This window comes from Ambystoma mexicanum, chromosome 5p, assembly GCF_040938575.1.
Source record: "Ambystoma mexicanum isolate Mex_15411 chromosome 5p, UKY_AmexF1_1, whole genome shotgun sequence".
Lineage (NCBI taxonomy): Eukaryota > Metazoa > Chordata > Amphibia > Caudata > Ambystomatidae > Ambystoma > Ambystoma mexicanum.
The window spans coordinates 1,246,625,638-1,246,651,123 of NC_090930.1; the positions used below are offsets into that span (position 1 = coordinate 1,246,625,638).

The window sequence follows — 25,486 nt, forward strand, 5'->3', positions numbered from 1 at the left end:
CAGGAAGAGAGGTGAGAGGAATTTGGTAATTCTCTCCCCTTCCTGCATTCAGTTCATCAAAGGCCCTTCTGGACAGAAGGGTAGCTTGAGATCCAGTGTCCACCAGCGCTGAGATTGTACCCTGCCCCTGTACTTGTACCGGGGCATAATATCTTCCCTCCTTCTCCTCAAGGGGGCACAGATAATGTACATTTTTGGACAACTGGTGGGCTCATTTTCTGGTTTTGGACATGGCGAGAGAAGAGATTTGGGCAGAATTCTGTGGAGAGTCTTGGGAATCTGAAAGAAAAAGTTGGCAACTGGAGATCAGAGCCATTGTGGGTTCCCCTGGCTCCGGTTCTTGGCCGCCCCCCCTTTTTGGAGGCAGTCACCAGGATGGGTTTGAACCAGGGGATTTTCTTGCTGTTGGTTCTGGGATGAGATGGTGGGCGGCAGTAGCTCAGTCTCCCCATCTCCCCAGTCTGGATTTGCATCCCTAGGGACCCATTTTTCTTTGGGAGGATTTCCCCCCTCTCTGAAGGAGAAGATCCTTTTCCCAGGATCCTCTGAGGATCCCTCTCCCTCAAATTGGAAGATCTGTACCTCCTCCTCAAACTGAGTCTGTTTGGGTCTTTTGTTTCTCCTACCACCCCTCTGCTCCTTAGGAGGCAGACTTTCAGGGGCAGGAGATTTTGTTTCTGGTTCCTGGGTTTCCAGGGGCTGTTTACAAGTGAGGAAGGAAGCTTCCTCCAAGGCTTTACACCCCCCTTCCCCTTGTGCCTCCTCCCTGGGAACCGGTGGGTTATCGGGGTGCTGCCCCCGTCATTGTTCTGGAGCACCAGGTACAGAGTTTGGTGCGTTCTGCGCCGGCATGCCGATCTGAGGGTTCTGTTGAGCCCTCAGTATGTGACCCAGATCCCGCGCCATGTTTTGAACCTGGCGCTCTAACTGGGAAACCCGCTCAGGCTGATACGGGGCCCTGTTTTCTCCCCTGGGCTGATCCCGGGAAGGGTAGCTATCCCTTCTTTGGTAGTACCCCTGGTTGGGAAGATTTGGGTACCCCTCCACCCTTGGCCTCCCCTCTCCCGGATTCAGTGGTCTGGGCTCAGGGAATTGGGGAAAGAAGGATGGATGGTTTTGGGGCTGAAAGTCGGGTGGATATCTGGAAAAAAAGTTCTGCCCAGGGTTTGGTAAATTTCTGCCCTCCTGTGGGAAGTTTGGAGGGAAGTTCCCTGGGTTCGGTGCTCGGTTGGATCCCCCCCCTTGGGCTGGGGGAGTCCACACATAACCCAGGATGGGTCGATTTCCCTTGTAACGGGGACTTACATAATCAGAAGAGCGAGGGACCCCATTTGTGGGGCTGCCTCCCTGGCTCCCTGTCTGTGACTGGCCCGAGGACCTTCTGGGCCTAGCATTATTAGGTGCAGGTAGGTTTTTAGGCCCCCCCATCTCCAAATCTAAAACGGGGGTGACCTTTACCTCTGCCACCTTGGCAGCAGCAGGGGTGCTGTTGGCTTTGGGGTTTTTCTGGGCATTACTTTTGCTATCTACCAGTTTCTGCACCTCATAGATCCGGGTAGCCTGTTCAATGACCCAGTCTAAAGATCTTTTCTCGTGAAAATCCCTCACGAGCTGGGTCATTATGTATTTGGGCAAGGCATGAAAAAATGTATTAATGAATTCTCTACTGTCTGTGCGCACCCTTCTGGTGGTCTGCGCAAAAGCACGTTTCAGTTCTTGCACAAATTCTTGTGGGGCCTGATCCTCCCCACATTGCAAATTGTAGGCTGCCTTGCGAGCCTCTTGAGGATTTCTGTGAACAGAAAAATGTTTCAAGATGGCCGCCTTATAGGTGGACCATCTTAAATGATTTTGGTCCTCCAGCCCCGCAAAGAAACTGGAGTATTCCGGGGAGAAGGTCCACTTTACATATTGAATACAGCTTTGGCTGTCCTTCAAATGGAAAGTCTCCATCATTTGCTCAAACAACTCTAAGTGCTCCCAAAAAGAATACTTAGCGTTCTTATGGTAAGGCATGATGACGCTCCTGATCGCCTTAATCTGCTTTAAGGGGTCCTTAAGCAAGGCCCTTTTTGCCTTACTGGCCCTTTTGGTTCGGGTAACCCTGGTCCATTCATCTTCTGACTCAGAGGCACTGCTCCCAGAGGTTCCCGTCAGATCTTCCAGGTTTTCCCGGATTCTGCGAGCCTGGGAATGGCTGGCAGAATGTGGGGACCTGGTCTCCTGTTTCCTGTGGTGCTCAGAGGAGTCTTCAGATCCCTCCTTGCTGCCAGGATTTGATGGGTACCTCCCCCACTGACCTAACTGGGCAGAGGTTTTCAGGATGCCCTTAATGGGCCTACTCACCTGGGGTTCCCCATCAAATTGCACTGTGCTTGGGTGCCCATACCCGGATGCCCGCCCCTCCATTCCTGGGTGGTACTGGCTTATGAGCCCCATGCTTCTGGCTGGATAGTAATCTGCCATCCCTGTGGCCCTGTGCTCATGTGCGCCAGGGGACATGGGGGTGGCAGAGTCCAGGGACTGAGAGAGATAAAGGCCTCTGGTACTAGGGCTCCTGAGGTTATGCTCAGGAGTTTCCCTTTCCCAGCGAACCTGGTCTCCATCCGCCCCTGCTCCCTGTTGCAATGCAAGAGCCTGCATTTGTGCCTTCAGTTCCTCAGTTAAGGCCTTACTAGACTCTATCAGTCTCTCCTGCATCGCTACCTGTTGTTGGAGCCTATCATTGTGTTGACAGAGGGCCTCATTTTCCCTCTGTGCTTCCTGGTTGGTCCTGGAGAACTGGGCCAGTCTTTGCTGCAGGAGGTTTACCTCCTGAGTCCCATCCCTACTGGCCTGCTCCTTTCTTGCCAGAGCCTCTTCCACCCTTCTGGTGTGCTCTACCAAGTTCTGGTTTTCTTTTTGGAGGTCACCCAGCCCCTGGAGGGCCAGGTGATTTTCTTCAATTTCCTTTTTTAAGTGGCAGACTTCCTGGCCTAAAGTGTCTCTTTCCTGACTGAGAGCCTGCATCTGTGCTGCCAGGTCGTCCCTCTGCCGTTGGAAGGCACCAGCTTTCTGGCGCTCCTGATCAAACTCTGCCTGGGTATCCAGGTCTTTCAGAATCAGTTTATTGCTCTCTGCCTTCTCCCTATCTAGGTGGCTTTGCAGGGTGACTACCTGCTCAGCACATACCCTATTGAAATCTAACTGTTGCTCCAGCTTTTTCTGGCTCTGCAGTAGGGAGTCCAAACCTTCTTGGTACTCCTTCTGCAAGGCCAGAAATCTGGTATCCTGGTCTGCCTTTTCCCGTTGCAGGATGTCCATATCCTCTTTTATTTTAATGATGTACTGCCTACTATCATCTTCTGACTCCTGGCTCCTCTGCAGCCTCTGCTCAGAAGAGACCAGGTCAGATTGGACCTTCTCTAACGCCATCTGTTGCCTATTTGCCAGATTTTGGCTTTCAGCACATCTATCCTGCATGTCTCCCATATATAGGTACAGGTATGCCGCTATCCTAACAATCTTGTCGTGTTCATCTTTGGCCTTAGGGGCCATGTATAGTTCACTCAGGGCCACATGTAAGGGACCCTGATCTCTATATATATCTGACCCTGTTTCAGTGACCTGTTGTGTGATTGCCTGCAACCACGCATCCTGGCCCTGTTCGGTCCATTCACCTCTCACAAATAGCTTATGTAAGAGGTGCTCTCTGGCTATTTTCATGTCCACGAGTGTCGTCATTCTGGAAATTTGATTTCCTTCCTGACTTACAAGAGTTAGTATTTTATTCTTGCAAAACAGACCGTTTCCTTGGAGCGTTCCTTTTGAGGAATGCTTCACAGCGTAATGCAGCGTGGTGATCCGACTGGATGTGTGTATCTGGTCAGACTGTATTAATCTGCACAAATGGTAGATCTAACCCAAACGTCCGGCACGAGCCCCCAATTTGTAAGAGGATTCAATTCAGCACTACAGCCAAGTCAACGCCTAGTCTAGAATACTGAATGAAAACCCTTATTGATATATCTTTATGTCCAGTTCATGCGTTCTGGATGACTGCCCCTATATAACACCCCTCTCTTGGAATCCTCCTGACCCCACTGAGCCAAGAAGTAGTTCTGTTTTGCAAGTTAAAAGGTTTAATTGATAATTTAAACAATAGATATATATATATATCACACTTTAGAATAAATTAATAATTGAATAGCACACTTAATCTGATATGATAAAGATTAACAACGGAGAATCTGGCACTAGCACACCTCTTTATAATCGCTAAGGAGTTGACATGAAATGGATAAGGTAGCACACTGGTAAGTAGGGACAGAAGAATAATGTGATAGAGAATGCTTTATAGAGTTCAAATGGATGCAATGTTGAATGAAAGGCAGTACAGAAAATACTCAATATGATTTCAACAAAACAATGTAATCACTTTTCTCTGGCAATCCACTCCCCCCCTTTATGCAATGCAAGGAAATGGAAGGAAGCACACAGTTCTCAGAAATGCAATCAAATGTGATTCAGTTCACCCCAGCAAGCTTGGACTACAGAAGTTTAAAACACAGGCCCAAAATGCTTTTATATGTGCTGGCAATGAAGTGAAAAATATGCTAAAATGCTTTTAATTCCCTCTAGAGGTTTAGGGTGAGTGGTATATGCTTTGAATAAGTTCAGGTTCACTTTAGCAATGCTCTATAATGGTTGTCAGGTTGCAAATGAATTTTTGCAACGGAAGGCAAGCAGCAGCAGATTTTTACACGTGGAGAAATTGGCAAATCGCGGTAAAATTCGCGAGTGCGCCGGGCGCGATTACAGAGGAACTACAAGGAATGTCACTATCATTTTGGGGTCCTAGGACAGCCTAGGATCTCAGCTTCCAGATGAAAGTTACTGCAAGTCTCTAGGACAAACGGTCGCGGAGATATGAGCGATTCTGTAAAGGTCGTTTTTCAGATTTGAAATTTTAAAGTTCAAAGTGACAAGTGACAGTTTTGCAAAATGACAAGGTACAACTTCTAGGAGACAGTTCTGGTTAGATTAAAATAGATTGAATTATATTACTTTAACTAAGAGATTGGTTCTGCACAGTTCTACTATGTACTCACAATATATTTAGAAATATGCCTCGACACGGATCTGGTCAGGTTTTGGACTGGACTCCGGTTCAGCTCTCTGGTTCTGCTAACAGCGGTCTGGGTCAGCTCTGCTCTGCCTCTGGTCTGGTCTGGGTCTCTGAAGGTGGATAGATTGAAGTCTCTAGGTTGGCTCTCTGAAGGTTGATGGAGGTAAAGTATGGATTTTTCTGGCAGAGCGTCCCGCAGCAGATGGAAATGAATGTCCCTATCTGTCCTGTCTGTCTGCTTTTATCTGTTTTTAAAATGGGTGTGTGTGCAGCATCACTAGACCCTACCCCTCTCCACTTATCATTGGCCAAGCTTTCATTTCTCCCCTGATTGGGGGAGCTAAGTTGTGTCAGAGTGATGTCATTTTACAGCCTGCAGAAAGTCCACTCCTCCTGTCAACTTGCACACAAATCTAGATTTGAACCAAATACATATTTGCAGAGGTACATATTGTTTTAAAATCATATGCCCCCATCACATGTCACATGAGGTATACCCTGTTCAAACTCTGCTCTTCCTGGGGGCTTGCATTCAGAAATGGCACATATTTCACTTTTTAACTGATTTTGCAATATCGGACATTAACCCAAATTTACACACATGTGCGCAAGGAGTATGGACATTAATTGATGAAGTGTCAGATTTTTAACATGCATACATTTTGAGTAATATCCTCTTTTCCGCTAAAACCCCCCTGAACATACCACCGGGTCCTAACACGTCTTAAAATGTGGACAGAAAAATCACAAGAATTATGGTATCATTTAAATAATTTTCACAAGTCCGCTCTATGAATGATCCATCTTTTTAGAGTTATGTTCTGGCCCCAAAGGGGTGTGGTTTCCCCCCAGCACAAGGTTGAATTTCTGGTTTTTCCAGTTCTGCCAAGCCAGCTTGCTCTCACAGGCAGTGCCCCTCCCCTTTCCTTCCAGGAGGAAGCTCCATTTACGACTCCCGCCAATAAAACATTTGCCTGAGTCAGGACAGGGCTTTGTTCAGAGCTCCTGTATTCTGTGGGGGCTCCCCTTAATTCAATTATCAGAGAGATGGCATATCCTTAGTGTGGCCAGCAAAAGGCAGATAGGCCTGGGAATACAGCTGTGACTCAAGTTTCACTCCTGATGGGGGGTAGTTGCCAGGCAAAATTGGAATCTCTTTAAGCCAGTTTTTAGCTACATGTCATTTCTGTTCCCCAGTTTTCTGCATTCAAATACAACTAACAATTTTACATATGCAGCTAGAATGCTGATTCTAAGTTTAAAACTATGACATTTAAACAATTGCAACCTATGTGACACTCAGAAATAGGTCACTCATTTCTTTTAAACATTTAGATTTTTAGTGTCTTTCAGTTCACATTTACTTAAACTGCTGAAATCTACAGCTCAGCCAGTCTTGTTATAAACATTGTTTTGGGCTCTTCATCTTCCCAGATTTAGTATGCACACAAAATTTCCTTCTGCCAAATGTCTGCTGGTGTTCAGTGAACATTTTGCATATGTGCAATGTTTAAAATGGGCATTTGAAGCTTGCATTCAGGGAAACCAGGGTGGTTTTTGAAGCGCTGTTTTGAGCTAACCGGCGCTACTGTTTTTCCTTTGGCAACCCATTTTGGTGTGCGCACAACTGCGCAGCTCTCCTGGATTCTGGGATGAAATGATGGGCGGCGACAGCGCATCCCCATCTTTACCCACTCCAATGATTTATTTTTGTTCTGGGGTAAAATGATGGGCAGCGACAGCTTAATCCCCACATTTACCCCGTCGAATGATTCCACATGGGTCAAAACCCTCCACAGTTCCTATGGGCCGACAAAAAGCCCAGGATTCAGTACTCCAAACTAATTCAGCCCAAAGAGTGCTGGTGTATGGGATACCCAGACCTAGAAGAATATTATAGAGCATCTCAACTCTGGGTATTGCCAGACCACCTGTGGGAAAACTCAGAAAAACTGTGGGTTGCAATAGAAAATTATATTTTTGCATTAGTCACGTTGGGAGAATGGCTGTGGGTTCCTCTATCGGCCATGACACAAAGAATTAAAGAGCACCCTGTCCTAAAAGTGTTGTGGTCCATCTGGCATCCAGCTCGTGCCATGAGGGGTGGGGGGTTACATCTTGGCCCTCTCCCCTCAGCTGTATTTGGTCCCCCCCATTTGGTATCTGTTGAGCAAAGTTTGGCGTTTTCAACCCTGGTATGAGGCTGGGCTCGCGCGAGCCAGGCAAGTGTGGAAAAAAGGTTCATTCATCACCCTAGACAAGTCAAAGAGAGCACTACAGGGCGTTGCAGTTTCCCCCATGCTATTCCTCCAGTTAAGAAGTGCCCTGAGCGATGCGCGTTGGGATGACTCTCTAAACGCTCCCTAACGGCGTTTGAGCAAATACTTAGCATCCCCCAAACAACGAAGGGTCTCATTGCAAGAATGTACTGATCTTTGATCACCAGAGGCCACCTCCAGCGCCCGCCCTCTGAAACTAAGTAGGAAACAGAGCTGGGACTAACAAATCAGCCGGAGGTATGGAAGACTATATACAGGACGTGTGGGCGTCATCCATCTCTGTACAATATAAAATGCACAATGTACGCCGAATGGTAGGTGGCACTATACTCCTCTAAGGTTTTTCAAAATGTTTCCCGGCACATCCCCTTTCAGTTGGAGAGGCTTCGGCGAATGTTGTGACTATTGGCACCAATGGTGAGAATGCCGTGAGGTGAAAATGTTCTGGAAGGAGGTTCTGGGATGCAATCAGGCCATAGATGGGATATCTGGAGTGCTGACATCAGTGCTGGTCTTGTTCGGGGTGGAGTCGGAAGAGGAAGACTCGTATCAGTCATTATCGCACATGCCACGCAACCTGTTACTAGCGGCTAGAGTGTGCTTGACCATCAAATGGAAGTCAGCCGCACCCCTACAAAAAGAGAATGGCTGATCAAAGCACATGCCATTTATGAGATGGAGAGCCTTACAGCCGCAGTGCACAAATCTCATAGAAACATTGATATGATATGGCTGCCTTTTTTGGAATACTACACAGCATATTGGGATTCCGTAAGACCAACTGACTAAACCCATCATTGCAAACAACGAGTAAAGCTAACGGGGCAGCCCCATATTGTCTGTTAACCTTCATTTCTCAGCTGCACATCTATATTGCAATCTACGTAGTGAAATGTATATATAGCAACTTGTGCTGTGTGAAGATCTGTCTGTTTCTTCTATTATTGTTGTTTTTTGGGATATGATGAGTGGGGGTGGGGTGTGTGGGAGGAGGGAGGGAAGGGCGGGTCCTGTAAAACAAGTTTCACTCTTTCTGTCGTTTCAAAATCGCCTAGTAGTTGTGATTTTGATATACCACTGATTGGTACTGTGAAACTAACATGTATCAAGGCTGACATTACTGAGAATTCAAATAAATATAAATATATTTTCTGTACACCGGCCTGGTTCTTGGCTCATTGGTGGCACAGAGGGAGGTATAAAAGGAGCATAATGTGCATCTGAAATAGGGCTGAACAAATAATTGATTCAACAGTTTATTCTGTGCCACCTTAATTGGGGAGAGAAGGAAATCAATGTGTTCGGTGTGGCCTCTCAATAAACTGGTACAGACAATAAGAAGCAGTGGATAAATCAGTGATGTACATTTGCTTCTATGGACAGTCTATTAATCCGACCAAGCCTGTCACACTCACTTTGTGCTAAGGCACTTTCACTTTCCTTCATGGCCATTGCCTCCACTGCTTCATCTGTCTTGCAGAAAATGGCATGACATTTTGTGTGAACCTGCCAATATATAGCATCGCACTTTTGCAAAGTGCTTCTTAGTAACTGAAATGTCCATAGCCTACATATGATTCTAATGATCTGTGGAGATTTAGAAGAGTCCTTCGAATTGGGGTGGCATTGGGTAGCGGTTATGATAATCTGTAGACTTTGGTGGAGTAACACATTGAAGGATTTAATTAGATCTTTCTGTGAAATGTTCTTAATCTAGTGGTGATAGGATAATATTGTCTCATTGTGGATTCTATGATGTCAGCTTAAGCAATTGTTTTATCATTTAAAAAACAAAAAAAGAAAATCATAATGGCACCAACTCTGTATTGTGTCTGAATTATGTATATTATAAATGGTTTAAAAGATGTTGTTCCTAACAATGTAATAGAAGATAATGTTAACCACAATTTAACATTTTTCTTTTAAAATGTTAGGGCAGACAAGTTTCCAAGATGAACCACTGGAAAGACTTCTTAAGAATCACCTTTAACTGAAAGACAACAATATAAAGATTGTTCTTGAGAAGATTTGACACCCAGCGCTACAATGTCTTGTCTACCATTGAGAACTATGATACTTCACCAAGTCTTCCTCTTGTTGCTCTTGGTCAATCAGTTGAGTCCTAGCTGCTCAGAAACTCGCTTCCGGAGGACTAGTGACTACCAAGTGAAAGATCTGATTGGGTATGTGTCTGAGAGTGACGGAAAGGTTCTTCACCGCCAGAAACGCGGATGGATGTGGAATCAGTTTTTTTTGCTGGAAGAATATAGAGGCTCTGACTATCAGTATGTGGGGAAGGTATGTACAAAATACATAAATAATATGTTGCACTATATATGACCTGTGTTCAGACCCAATCAATTAATAGCTCTGTTCTCCAGGAATACACTCAGAAAAGGGGGCTATTTAGATTGTGATGTAAAGGCGCCATATTAAGAAACTAAGATCATAACTTATTGGTGTCTCTATGTCATTGGTAGCTTAGGAAAGACCTTCAAAATATGCTAACAATATGAAACCTGAGAAGAATATAATGCACTAAAATCCACAATCAACTTTTTAGTGTGATAACACATGCAGCTTAGATACTTGTGTTGTGTTGGACCAGCTACCACATCTACAACTGCCTGAAGCAGAACAACAGAATATGCCATTCATTGCTTACGATCCATACACAGATAATGCACATTTCTAATGACATACAGGCATACATCCTAAAACCAAATTCAAATGAAACCATGTGCATTTGTGAATCCATCCTGAAAATCAAAAATGTACCAACTTTGTTTACCATTTTAAGGGAGCATCTACTAATTATAGTCTGAATGTTTTGTGGAGGTGCTAACAATGAAAGGTAAGAGTGGGTGATGGAAGAATCTGAATAGAAGCATCTGATTGTTTCTGTTGATGTGACAAAGGGGAATGGAAACATTTGCCAACTTCTATTTCTTAGTCCCATAACACCACACTGAGAGCAGATTGCCTCAAGCACACATTACTAGATCAGAGTTCTGCAACCTATGGCTCTCCTATTTCGTACTGTAATTCCCATGATATCTGGCTATTGACTATGCTGGTAAGGGATGATGGGAGTTGTAGTCCAAAACATCTGGAGAGCCAAAGGCTGCAGACCCCTGTACTCCATGATGAGATACATTCAATTGCAGAGGCTCTGGCACTGTTAATCTATGCCGAAAATAAGTGGGACGTGTTGTGTGTGATATCCCAAAATATGAGGAGAGTCTGGAAATAAGTGCCACAAGTCATAGGGTTGAAGGGCAAGCATACCATGTATTATCAGAGAACTGATGGATTCCTCCAAGTATTATTGGATGATTCCTTATGGAATAGTTTTATGTTGGTTTAATGTGATTTATGCAAATGTTTTTAGTGTAATCTTGCATATTATTTATGACGTTTTTGAATCAACTGTTTGCCTCTATGTACATGTTTTCTGGGCTCTAATGGTTACAATCAAAATAACTGATGATTGATGGATTTGTTGAAAAGTAGTGGCATATGAAGATACAGATGCATGAGGTATCTGAGGATCTTTCATTACAATGGTTTGCAGTTTACAACAGTTTACAACATAGGCCACTGGTGGGCCATCACATTCAGCCATATCTGTACAAAATAGAGGTGGCATTGCTATGTATCTACTTGAACATTTGTGTGTTTGTATCTATGAAGAGGATCAAATGCACAGGTTGCAGTAGAGAAGTGCTCAGTGTAAAGTTTAAAGCAGCTGAATATTTACAGTCAATGGGTCTTTTTGATAATTTGTTTTTACATTTGCTCCTCAAATTTCCTAATGTCATGGGTCCTTATAGACACCAACATTGCTTCAAACCAATAGTCCCAAGACTTTCAGGTATGAACTGGACTGTTCATGCCCTTCACCTCCAAATGTCCGCTTGCACTTCTCGTTCTTGCACTTGCACGATCTGAATTACACAAGGCCTAGTAAGATTGTGCGTCTTGTCCTCCCTCTGTCTTCCCTCCCTTGTCTTGTTGCACCTAGAAACACTTGTATACAGGTACATTATAAATTACTTATCATATCATATCATATCATATCATATCATGTCATAAATGGGCTACCCATTTCTGCCATTTGGGGCCCTCTGATTTGACTTGACAGTGGTTTCAGGTATATAGAACAACTAGAAATAAAATGGATAAAATATTCTTCTCAAAATGTTTCCCTGTGTCAGTTATCTTTAAAACTGCATTATAATGCATGTTTCTTTGAAGTGCATATCAGCTGCCGAATTGCCTAAATCAGTTTAAGTTTAGTGACGGATGGGAAAGGATTTTGCATGTCTTTTGTTTTCACAAATTCTTTTTATGGGCCATTCGTCCACTAAAAAGAAAGGTTGCCATCTGCTCAATGCAGTTGAAAAGCAGAAAAGGTATTGAGCCGACAAATTTATGTGTCTCATTTTCACCTTCATGTGGTGCTTTGTTAGGTGTAGACAAAGCTGCCGTTTGCTAATGCGGGACACCTATTAAGCAAGAACTAGTCTAATAGTCACAATAGTAATTCATTGCAAAATAAGATACAAAGGGCCTGAATCACAGAGTGTCTTCCTATGGGATTGAACCATTATAAACTGCTTCTGTGAATCAGGCCCTGAATTTGAGAATACAGTTATCTATACAGTATGTCATATCAAACCAATTGCAGTGTTGTTATATATGGACCACAGTTTGGATGTTCATACTTTTAGCAATTTGTATGCACGGATGTATCACATATTTATTTCTATGCCCTTATTAACCTTTTACTGTTAATCTACGGCACACAATTCAAGAAACAACTACTGTGTGACACAAGTAAATGTCAGGTTTTCAGTCTGATACTTGAGTTTTAAGACTGCACTTCTACAAGCCTTTTATTACATTTACAGTGCATGTTCTCGGTGATGAAAGGGCAGACATAAAATTACCTGTTAGTTACGATCTGGTTTTAATTCATTGTTTGTTAGCTACAACTCCTTATATTTGTAATTGATCTTTGTTTTCTATGATCACTAAGAGTTGTTTTTGACATTTGGCTATGGGTTTTATTAATCACATTATTGATTTCCTTCGGTTACATGTCAATCAAAAAGTGACACATTTACCAATAGCATACATTTCATTTGTTATAAAAAAGAGTTTTATAGATTCTGCAAAACATCCATTGTAAAATCTGTTCATGACATTCAGAGTTTGGAAAATTTGAAGTGTACATTATGTTTTGTTATATTGATATCTCCCTTAACCTGGGGAGTTCCTTCCCACCCCCAATTGAGGAGCCCTGCAATATTCACTTATGTTTTTTAGCACTGGCCTTACTGAAGACTCATATAGAGTCACACAAATCCCCCCCACCCCCGTGCCCACAATGAGCCAAGAACGAGACCGGTGTATAGGAAATATATCTGTATATATTTGAATTATGAATAATGGAGATCACACTAAAACAACACATGCCACCGTCCTCTTGGCTCAAAATTAAACTTCTGGCTACACAAATAAATCACACAAGTTGGTTGGGAAAAGCACAATATTTTATCCCAGTTTCACTTCCAGAAATATTCAAAACTGGTCAGTGAACAAAAGCAATTTACAGAGGAAGTGCTGTGCAATTTCGATTTCCCTGCATGCTTACAAGGCTATCTGTTTGATTTATAGATTGGTTCAAATGCATATGTTAATTATTATTTCACCCACACTTTTGCTTTAAAATAAATTCAGGGTGATTACTTACACATATGTGTTGGGGAAGTTGGACAGTACAAATTTCAATGATTTAAGAATTTGGGATTTTACGACCTCCCTCCACTGAAAGGCCTGTGTTGGGGAAGCTGGACAGGAAAAAATTGGGATAATTTGAGAGTATTGGATTTCAGATCCCCCTTCCCCTCCACTTAAGTGCCTGTGTTGGGGAAGCTGGGCAGAAACAAAATTGGGATGCTCCACTCAAAAGCCTGTGCTAGAGGAAGTGGGACCCATAGGATAACCCAATTAAATTACATTCTACAGTTTTCGGTGCACACAGGAAATTATCTTTATTGATTTCAAATTTTAACAGAATCACCCATGGTGTTCTGCTAATGGGGATTAATTACATTCATATTTTTTGTGAAATAGGCTAAGGATCTACACAGTTTTGCCCTCCCGCCCTCCATAAAGGGAACTGATTTAGGGCCTGCAGATTACCCTACCTTTTGGTTTCAAAGGTGTCAATTCTACTTACATTGAAAATGTCTATTTAAAGTTTCGGAAATCCAGCGGCATTTCAGGACCCTATTGGAGGACAGGGCAGGGTTCTGGTCACTCCACTGTCAAGAATGGTCCCCAGCTCTTCACCATAGGGCCCAGTCATCTTCTTAGGCATCCCAAGTAACAGACAGCTCCTCCCAGTTGCAATTTCAATTTTCCTTTGGTCTTTCCTTGTGGCTGTCAGATGGTAATTTTCAGCACTGCTCCCTCTCCCATAGTGCATCCACTTTTTATATCAGTGATGCCACCATCAAGATCTCAATATTGGAACGTTCCCTGCAAGAGTTCTCTCAAACAGGATAGGACAGTCAACTTTCTCTCTCCCCCCAAGTCCAGCCTCTCTCTATAGATTGGTTAGGAGTCAGACATATGGCAATTTCCATTTGAAATCCCCTTTTGTTTTCATGTCACTTTTTGGCAAACATCTAGCTATGTGTCAAAAACATATAAATATATATATATATATATATATATATATATATATATATATATATATTATATATATTTGCAGAAAGACAAATCAATCGTCGTTAGATCCTCTGACAAAGGAGGCAATATTGTAATTCTGGATATAAATGATTACAAACGGAAAGCCATGCGACAACTTAAGCAAACCAATAACTACGAAAAGTTGTCTGCAGACCCATATTGAATGTACAAAAACGAATATGATCTAAAACTGTCAAATTAGCATACAATGGGTCAGTTAACCACACAAGAAATGACATTCCTAATGAAAGATTTTCCAATCTTACCAATAATAAACTTTATACCTACGATCCACAAATGTATCAAAAGACCGCCGGGCAGATCAATAGTCGCGTCCATTGACTTGTTGCTTGAAAACACATCCAACTATTTAGATCAAATCCTCTTTTCCTTTGTTGAAACACCATGGAAACCAGGGTACTTGCTATTAACATAGGATGTCGTTGCTCTGTATACGTGCATTGATCTTAAAGAAGGCATGGAAGCAATTAAAAGATATTTATCTACTAGATCACTAAGTTTCAGAGACCATTCTCGATGCTATTAGATATGTTATTCTTCTGCCTCACGAACAACAAATTCATGTTTGATGGACAGAACTATAAACAACTATGTGGAAATGCCAGGGGCACGGCAGTAGCGCCCACACATGCAAATCTATACATGGGAAGCTGGGAAGAAAAATTGTTTTCCGATAAAACTATGCATATTCATACCAATAGAGTGGCTTTATGGCGTCGCTATATTGATGATTTGTTAATATTATGGGAAGGCAGTTCAATTGAATGGATGGATTTCTTCAATGTCTTGAACACACAAAACATTAATCTTAAATTCACCCAGCAACATGATTCAACAGAAGTGGTATTTCTGGATATCAAGATCAAAGTGGTCGACAAAGTTATTACAACGGAAACCTATCATAAACCAAACAGTAAGAACTCACTGCTTCATGTGGATAGTGCACATCCAAGATGTTTAAAAAACAGCATAGCGTACAGTGAATTTTTGAGGATGAAAAGTAATTACAGCGAGGCCGCAACTTTTGAAAAAAACGCAATGACAACAGCGGCCAATTTTGCTGCAAGAGGCTATGAAAAGTCAACAATCAACAATGCTTACAGTCAATGTGTCAAACAGACCCAAGAAGAAATTTTACGAAAAAACAAAGAGAAAAGCAAACGAGGATAGTGGCGGCCAAATTTGAAAATATCTGGTTTATTACAACTTATAACAATGGGTCTAAAGAAATCCGGAAGATTCTTGCCAAACATTGGTCTTTGTTACAAAGAGATCTGGATATTAAGAAATGTATCCAGCAAATGCTAGTGTGACCTTTAGGAAAGCAAAATCTCTGCAATTGGAATTGTCACCAAGTCTCTTTGTATCCCCAATACCATCTACAGCTCAATGGTTATTTAGTAACCAAACTGGTTTTCAAAAATGCACAAAATGCAAAGCTGGCAATTATTGGTTATCTTTGAAACATTATATACATCCACGAACTCGAAAAAAAGTAGAAATCACCAAATACATCACTTGCTCCACAACCTATGTTATTTATGTAATTATGTGCAGTTGTAACCTTTGGTATATTGGGAGCACAAAATTAGAAGTGAAACTTTGTGTATTACAGCATCTCCGAGCTATCACGAACAAAGATCCATCTTATGCCCTTGCAAAACACTTTGAAGAAAAACACGGTGGGGATGTATCATCTTTCAAATATTTTGGGATATCATTTCTCAACATCCAAGGGGTGGAAACCGAGAACGGAAATTGAGACAAAGTGAGTGCAAATATATTGTGAATTACCACACCAAAAGTCCTGGAGGTCACAATAAAGATGAGGAACTTTATACATTAGTTGGGGACTAGAGGAGACTTTAGACTATTATAATCAAATGGAGTGTAAAATTATGTCTAATGAAAACCACAAAATTGCTGTAAAAAAGAATGTATTTGCCTTGAAGTAGGTCAACAAAACATTGTGCCCTGTTTTCCTAATCTTCACATTTTTAACTATAAAAGAGCGTTTTATTCACATTTCACTGCTATATATATAGGATTTCTATAACATCTGGCAGTTTGTCGACAGTTTTCTTCCTCATTTACATTTGCTATACAACTATCATATTGTTTGTTTCTCTCTGTCTACTTGTCCTCCTCTTGGAAGAATAAAGGACTAATGACTGAGATTCCTTTTAGTCTGGCTGATATTTTATACATGGAGGACAGTGCCGCCGCAAATCTGTAATCAGCTCTTTTTCCTATATATATATATATATATATATATATATATATATATATATATATATATATATATATATATATGTATATTTCAACAAAAAAAAGAAGTAATTTAACTTCTTCAACAGGGGGACAGCACTCTCCAAATTGCGGTCTTATGCCAGTTTCAGTTTTCATAAATCAGCCCATCATACAACGCCAGGTGTGTTTCAAATATCCAGTTTTATTAGGCATCTACAAGATAGATTAACCATGGTACAACGCGTTTCGCAGCGCTCCTGCTGCTTGATCACGTACAAATGAACAACAGTTAAAAACTGCCATTAAATACATACGCATGCAACACTCTATGGTATCGTGAGTTTGGTTTGACCGTTTTCCCTTTTTACCCTCAATAGGTTCTATAGCTTTCTTTGGTGAACGCATTCGACCATTTTGTAATAGGTTTTATATACATTTCACCGTCGATTCAAATCACCTTGTGTGTGCGTTTCGTATTTACACAGTCTTCCTTATATTTCGCATATTTACTGGAATATATAAATGTAGCAAAGGAACTACCTAGTTGTTTTTATAAAAATTACATAAAGTGCTTAGTGCATTTAAGGAAAGATAAAATTGTTAGTTTCATTCCTCACGTATTTAGTTACATAGGGGTAAAAGTAAAATAACAGATGAAGTCATTTACGGTTTTGCAACTGCCTCTAATATATTTATAATGGAATTATTTCTTTGATTATAGCATGTAGGCACTAGTTAATTATTAAATTTAAACTGGACTTATTTACGTCTTTCTAGTTGTGTACAATTCTTATTCAGGCAATGTGTAAAGTGCATAGTGCTTGTGCATATTACTTCTAAATAAGTTTCATTGCCGAAGAGAATTTACTACAAAGTGCTATCGTGCATGTACAGGGGGACAGCACGCTCCAAATTGCGGTCTTATGCCAGTTTCAGTTTTCATAAATCAGCCCATCATACAGCGTAATTGCAGGAAATTTGAGTGCTTTGATAAAGAATGTAAAATCACTGCCAATAATTTTGCAAATCAGAGATATCCAAAAGCAGTTATTGATTCCAATTGCAAACCGTCTGCATCACATTACTTTTGCCAGGGTGACTATGCCACGATATTTCTGTTTGGAAAACTGCTACGCAATCTAAGAAAATAAAATGAGGTGATAATTATAAGCCAATTAAAACTTGTTGGATCAATGTATAGAAAGACTAAAGTGCATAGTGCATTGTGCAAGTAACATGTGTAGCTGCCACAAGTTTTTGTCCTTCTATTGTCACAATTTTTGCCCAAAAGCTCATCACCAAGGGAGAAAAGAATAAAAAATCAGTTAATTCTCAATATTTCGGTTACAAACTCTGCATGAAAAATGTATTATTGGCAATAAAATCCACAAATAATATACTTAACAAGTAAAAATGACTGTCTTAAAAGGTTATTTTAGAGTATGTTTCTTCTTACGTGAAACCCAGTATTCGAGCCATTTTAACATTGATTTTAAAATAAAGAACAATTATAAAAAATGCAGAATGTAAGCAATTCATGTTCCAAGAAAAGTATATAACTCTTCGTCTAAATTATGTCCTTTAGGCTTTTTGGTTGCAAGATCTAGGATGAACCTTGTTTCCATCTGACAAAGCTCTACTTCTTGGTTGCCCCCTCATGGATTCTCTTTTACATGATGTATTCCTAAAAACCGAAAGGATTCTAGCTTGCTTTGGTGAATGTCTCTAAAATGGACTGCCATAGGGTAGGAAGCATCAACATTTTTTATGGCTCGCATATGTTGTAGAATTCGTAATTTCAATTTACCTATGGTACTTCCCACGTACCAAATGTCACATGAACAACATAATACATATACAACAAATTCTGTATTGCATGTAATCATGGATTTCACTTCTACATTATGACCTAGTATCGGATGTACAAAATTGTTCCTATTTAGAGCATATTGACATGCTTTACACTTTGTACACTTGTGAAAGCCTGTATTTCTACTTCCTAGCCATGAAGAGATGCCAAAGTTTTCCACTTTAGGGGGTAGAAAATGACTGACAAGCAAGTCTTTGATGGAGGTTGATTTTCTGAAGGTTATATTTGCTCGTTCCTCAAGGTATGGTTGTAGAGCTTCATCTGATTTTAAGACATGCCAATGTTTCTGCAGTATTCTTCTCATTGCAGTAGCTTCGGTACCGTATGTGAGAATTAACCTTATTTCATCTGTTTTTGTTTCATCTTCAGATTCGATTAGTCAATAATAAGGCCGTACGGTCTAATTTGCGCGCTTTGGAGTAAGCTCTTTCAATAACTGCTTTTGGATATCTCTGATTTGCAAAATTATTGGCAGTGATTTTACATTCTTTATCAAAGCACTCCAATTTGCTGCAATTACGCCGAATTCTAACAAATTCTTCATACGGTATACTCCATTTTAATGGAGTTGGGTGGTTACTGCTGACAAACAGAGGCATATCAGAACTAGTAGGTTTCCGATGAAGCTCAGTACTAATTTCTTTTTGATCTGTTTTAACTCGTACATCAAGAAAAATTAGTGACTCTCGACTATGTGTCTCAATGAATATATATAATTTGCTTCAGCTAATCATGGGGAATTTAATAAAACAACAGCCGTGTCCGCATCACTTTGCGCAGCTGCTTGGCAATTGGCTGCCATTTTTACAAATATCATACCAGTTAGGACCATGTTAGTTACTCTCTGCATTCCTAATTTTACCCTCCACCAGCATGGCAATTCTCAAATTCGGGACATGTTCACATCAGCCATGAGCCCCTTTTTTTTGCGGCTTTGCAATTCCCTTAATCGCAGACGGATGAATTCTATTTCAACAAAATCACCTGGAAATTATCTAAAAAATGATACAAAAATGAAGGCAGTGCGACATGTTGTTGCCAAGAAAAATGCCTAAATGATAATAGTCCTTTAAAAGTAGTAGCAAATCTTCATGTTATGCAAATTGTAGTTCTCTAGTCTCCAAGCCATTTGCCACTCTGGGCCAGCCTGTTACCAGAGGATTTTGTATTAGTCTATTTGTTGTTTGAGGTGTAGGCTGCAGATCATTAACACCTGGGATGCACTGGCCAACTCAGAGAGCCCCACAGCAGACATCTGGCATCCTGTCCTCTTATCTGAAGTGGGCCAGCATTTTGATTAAGAAAGCTTTTAATTCAGCCTTGATTGCAGCCGCTGCTTTCATACTTCCTTCTACATTCTGGTCATGCACTGGCTGGGACATCTGCCCTGCACAGAAATGAGCTTTCAGAGACTCCCAGTCTGGGGTAAATTTGTTTTCAGCACCCTTAGCGGCCACAATTTATTGCAGTTGTAAACAGCTGGGATATAAGTCAGGCTTTCAGCAGGGGATTCCTTTGTGACATTTGCCCCACAACAAGCAAAATGGTCTGCCTCAAGCCCACAGGAACTTTTCATGGAATCAAAGTGGGCTTTTCTTTTCAAATGTTTGCCGGTATTTTGCATGTGAAGCATGATATACATTACCTCTTGTGAACATATATTGTGCCTTTTCCCTGGCATCTTTATGTTAACAGGAGGAACATTTTTCTCATGTCTTGCTTTAAACTGCAAACACACATGCAAAGCCATTTTGGGGCCCGATTACAGAAACTTTGCACCAGTGCAAATGTAAAGTTGCACAGTATTAGCACTAGGGCAAAGTTTGCCCTATTTTTTAAAACACTGGGACATATTAGAAAACTATTGCACCATGACAAGTGCAATTTGGCATGGTGTAGGCATCAGGGCAAAAATTGCTCTTCAGCAAAAAAGATAGATCTTCCCAGCATTATTGCAACAGGGCAAAGTTTGCCCTAGTGTTAATACGGAATGGTATTAGCACCAGGGCAAACTTTGCCCTGGTGAAAAAATGCATCCAAAATGTATCTTTCTTGCAGTAGGGCACTTTTTTCCCAGGTGCTTAAACAAATCCAAGGTGCAGTTGTCATGGTGCAAAAGTTTTCTAATATGTCCCAGGGTTTTTAAAAATAGGGCAAACTGTACCCTAGTGATAATACCGTCCAACTTTGCCCTTGCACTGGTGCAAAGTTTCTGTAATCTGGCGATTGGTCTCAATGTTTGAAACACCTGCTTTTCATGTGAAAGTGACCTTTGAATTTCTTCTGCCACTTTTGATTTAAAACACCCATTTTCCTTTTGTAATGACAGGCAGAGCTTTTTCACATGGCCCTTCATTGTGTTACTTGCAGAAACCCCACAGTCTGCCATAATATTCCAGTTTTCATTGTGAAGGTTTTGTTATAAAGGCTGGCAGGTGATTTTAGTGGGCTCTTCAGCTCCGTTGGTTTGGGGCCTTTCATTACACCGCACAATTATCTGAGTCACCTGTATTGTATACATTTAGATTATTCTGGGTGGGAAGAAAAGCAGCATGCTCTCCCATAGAACACATAAGGGTGGTATTTTCAGAATGTTTGCGGCTAGCACATGCCTGGCAAAGTGATTGCCAAGCGCTGTCTCAGGATCATTTTAGCTCTTAGTTCACGTAGGTACAAAAGCAATGTTAATCAGACTAGGGTGTGCTGCGCATGAACATGTTGCCACGCATGACAATTGCAATATTGCGTGTAATTCAATCTACGCTAATGTGCATGTGTGGCAACACAGACATTTACAATATGCAGTGCATCATGTGTTAAACACTGTTCTTCACATTTACATGATAGGCATTGAGCTGCTAGCAGTGCTGCCCAAGAGCATTCACTCTGTAACCATTGCACTTGCTACAAACCTCCTGTAATGGCAGCCATGACCTATAACCAAGGAATGAGTAAACATGAAAATCGCATGCAGGAGGTTCAATGCTCAAAAAGGACATCTGAGAATTAAAACATGATAACGTGAATGTAGCGTTTTCTATATTGTCCAATACAAGTGTAAGCAGTTGACTTCCATTTCTCTCCTCCAGTTTTGTGTTGGCTTTCTGCCCTGGTGCTTTCTGCCATGTTTATTGTGTTCCTCTTCTTGCTGAACATACTCCTGTTGGAATTCCTAGCTATTACCTGGGTCATTTCACCATGTCTCAGGACAGTAGCGATGTGTACCCTTGAGAATTATATCATAAAGCTGGCATGTTGTCATGGTGAATCTGAACAACCCATTTGGTGAGTAGGCACAGTGACTGGCCACTGCTTGGGGTGTAACTCCTTCGTGTGGCTTCCGTTTTGCCCCAAACAGTGCTTCTTCTGACGAGGGCCATTGCACTTCGAGAGATGGTCACTGCCAACCTCTCGAAAACTGATAGTGCCCCCTCTGTCTGCCCATTGGCCTGTTGGGTCTGACACTGGACTTCCTTTCTGGCGTTCAGATGTTTGCCTTGTATTACTTCCTCTTCATTAATTAATAAGGCGTTTAATTTATAATTTAACAGGCATGTTGCAACTTCGTCCTAGTCACAAGATGTGCCATGTTGAAGCATAAGATTGCTCCATCAAATAACACCAATCAATCATTTTAATGATGCACTCACTGACCTCCTTGACTACATTCGTTTTGACACATGCCCTAAACAGTGCAATCCCGTTTGAAATGTCTGCTCCCGTTAAATGTGCAGGTGCATAATTGCCAACAAACGTGTTATCGCTTATTGAAAAGGGGAAAGGGGGCGTGGAATAGAGAGACACACACACACACACACACACACACCCCTTGTATGAATTTGAATTGCTTTTGATTCATATGCCTGATCTATTTTGTATAAAAGAATACAGAAGAGTTCACCTGCATGTGTCACATCTCTCTATATGTTAGTATTTCTCCTGCAATGCAATTTCCTTCAGTTAATGGTGCCAGAAGGACGTGCATTCACAGGCGCGGTCACATTTTTACTTGGTGCATTCATATTTTGACATGCCCCTCTTTTTATGCTGACTTCTTTCCCTAGACCTCTTGCATTCATGAGAAAAAGCAATAGTGGGCTTTTATTCAAATATGAATATCCTATTCATCGTTATTCCCTTTTATCTCAGGGCAGGATATCTTCAAAGCGTACCAAGTGAGGCGAGCAAGCAGCCCTTCTGCAGAGCTCATTACAACTCTCACTAATCATACGGTTCTTTTGAAAGCCTTTCTTCAGAGAGTCCTTCATTAGTCTACCTATTACATTTCCTCACAGCATTTGTATACGTAGTTAAACAGCAATCACATACTTCCGGGCTGTTAGAAAGGGTCTATTTTCCGGACGCCGGAGGATGCTTGTATGCAATATCGACCTCCCTCCATTATTTGCTTATTGGGAAGGCTTGTCAGATTCTGAAGCATACCTGCCCCGCTCAATTCTGGATCTAGCTATGGTCTACGTGTAATACATAACATGGTTACCACAGATTGTGCAATCCGAAAGCCTGAGGCAAACAAAAAAAAAACTTGATTCAACGTTGTCTCATAGCTGTCCAGGTGGGCAGTTTCTCCCTACGTCCCATTTAACTTACATCACTGAGTTCTGGTAGCAATCCTAAACACCTTGTACATGTGCCAATTGTTGAGGACAGTGGCACTTTACCTCAAAAATATAAACCAATAACCAATTACTGATTGATTATCTTTTTTGCTGAATTATTTCTTAACATTTGCTGGTTGGACTCTGGGCGGCATTCTATATGTATATACACGAAAAAACGTCTGCTGAAAACGTTAGATGAAGTGCAGTTAAGGTGATTAAAATGAATGCAACAACATCCTTGAAATTCAGCGCATTGAGAATCTCAGGACCGGCTTGAATCAGTGCATTCCTTTTGATCTCCCCCATTATGCCATATCCCCCATTGCCATTTTGTATGGCATTGTCAATTCCTTCTCTTAAAATATATATGTGGTCTTGGGCTTTGCAATGAAGTTTTTGCTATACTGTAATTTTATTTTCATGCCCACTGTATATTGTTCAGTGCCACTTTCAATGGTCTTCGACCGTGGCCAGTGGCCACAGCCTTCGGCCGTTACCACTGTATAACTTTCAGTGCCACTGTCTATGGCATTCAGCCATAGACAGTGGCCACACGCTTTGGCCGTGCCCACTGTACCTTTTGCGGTGCCACTGGCCTTGGCCTTCTGCCAGGGAGTCCTCTATATATTTTTCGGTGCCACTGGACATGGCCTTGGCCATGCCCACTGTGTATTTTAAAACACTAACTGGCAACTAACCATGGCCTTCGGCTATGGCCAGTGGCCACTGCCTTCAGCCGTGCCCACTATTAGGTGAAGCACATGCTGCTCTCAATATACGCCCCCCATATCCCCGAACAAACTTCTCAATTGTGCACAGTATGTTTTCTGGATATATCAGTTGTAGACTATAGGAATGAGTGTAAGTTAGTAGCGATATAAATAGTTGCAACAGGCAACTATTACAAAGCAAACAATGCAGCCAATAACAATGCAAATAACAAATCTCATTAGCCAAGAGTATTAAAGTTTCACACATGTGTGCTACCCTGTCCTAATAGTTTTAACAGGGCCCCCAAGTGGGGCACACTCTCAGCACCGGTTCAGTGGGCAGCACTGTGTACATCCGTTGAATGCAAATAGAAAACCCCCCTTTAATGCTATTAGGGTGTACGGTGGGGCGGTAGTGTCTTGAGTGCACCAGATTAGGTCTATGCGTCTAGGAAGCATCCTCTACACATGCCTGTCACTAAAGCATGTTTGTCCTAAGGACCAGCAGTGTCCTGGTTCCACTATTCAGTTTCCTTCTTGGCAGAAGGAACTCTCCATCAATTCTACATGAGGCTTCCTGGGCATCTTTGTATACAACAGTGTGCACGTTAGGTAGCATTGGTATCATCTAGTTTATTCGGTCGTGATTTCCATTTTTGCATCATCTTAGTTGTGTGGTCCATGAGGGCACCAGCTCACTATTTCCATCTCGCATCAAGGGGCTGCGATTAGTTGCATCTAGCCAGTTCTGCGCATATTCCGGCATTTTGAAGAAATGCAACATGCCGTTATATAGTATTTTCAGCTCCGCCAGAAAGAATAGTATGTATTTTATCTGGTGGTGTCTACGGTGAGCTTTAACGGTTTCGTAGAAATGTAGCAATCGCTGCACTTTTATAGTACAATCAGAGTGGATAGCAAGGGCGTTACCACTTCTCAAGATTGTTTGCCTGTGTCTATAGAATTTCAGCATTTCTTCACTTTCTTTATAGTTCAATATTTTAGCAATTAGCATTTATAAGACCTGTTTGTCAGTGCTCTATGAGACCTCTCAAATGCAGAGCCTGTGGACAGTGTACCCTGCCCAATCTCCTGCAGCAAAAGATTGTATGCATATTCTGTTGTTTTTTTCTCCCTTCTATGGTCTCATGAAGGCCGATGATCTGTATATTATTCCTAAGTGCACAGCCTTTAGCATCTTCATTTTGTAGTTCGAGTGCCAATGTAAGCTCTCAGAGGTCAAATACTTCTTTACAGAGGATGATTGCTTCATGATGTGCTTCTGCTAATTTAATTCCCATTAATTAAACTCTTTCAGAGTGATTTCTTAGGTCCTGGCACAGTAAAGAAACGTCAACTTTGAGACCTTCCCCCATATCTTTGAATGAGGAGCTGCTGCTATTGTACGGAGTACATGGTTGTTATCATTGTCTTGGGCATCTTCAATTCTGTCGGTCTGCAGTTCTGCTGTTTTTCATGCCTATTTTGCACCCCAGCTGTCCATCTTGGTTTGTCTAATTCTCTGTGTGTGGCCTGCATTCAGTGTTTGCATGTTCATTGGGATCTTGCACCCCCAAAGCTGTGGTCCAGTTTTGTCGTGTTCTGGGACTACCAGTTGCAGGTTCAATTTTGGTATCCCTATCCCCTTGTTAAGCGGAAACCTGTGCAGTTCCCTCTGGGACCACTGCAAAAGATTTAGGCCTACAGATGTTTGGCAGTAAACCCACTTGGTAGCAGTCTGTACCACACAGGTTCACTTGGTAGCTGTGGCTGAGCAGTCAGACTTCCCTCAAGAAGAGTTAGGCAGTATGTGGAGTATACAAAATAGGGTCATTTACACAGTAGAACAAGCAGATACGGAACAG

General features: G+C 41.6%; 1 protein-coding gene across 4 annotated transcripts in view; it reads left to right on the plus strand.

The window, feature by feature from the left end:
- LOC138481515 (cadherin-10-like) overlaps positions 1-25,486 on the plus strand; it is a 1,315,401-nt gene that overhangs the window by 551,226 nt on the left and 738,689 nt on the right. For all 4 annotated transcript variants that reach the window (XM_069613702.1, XM_069613701.1, XM_069613700.1 and 1 more), the window contains one exon: positions 9,321-9,684. In XM_069613702.1, the coding sequence (XP_069469803.1) occupies positions 9,433-9,684 (252 nt within the window). In that variant the 5' untranslated portion in view covers positions 9,321-9,432. The remainder of the gene's footprint in view (positions 1-9,320; positions 9,685-25,486) is intronic.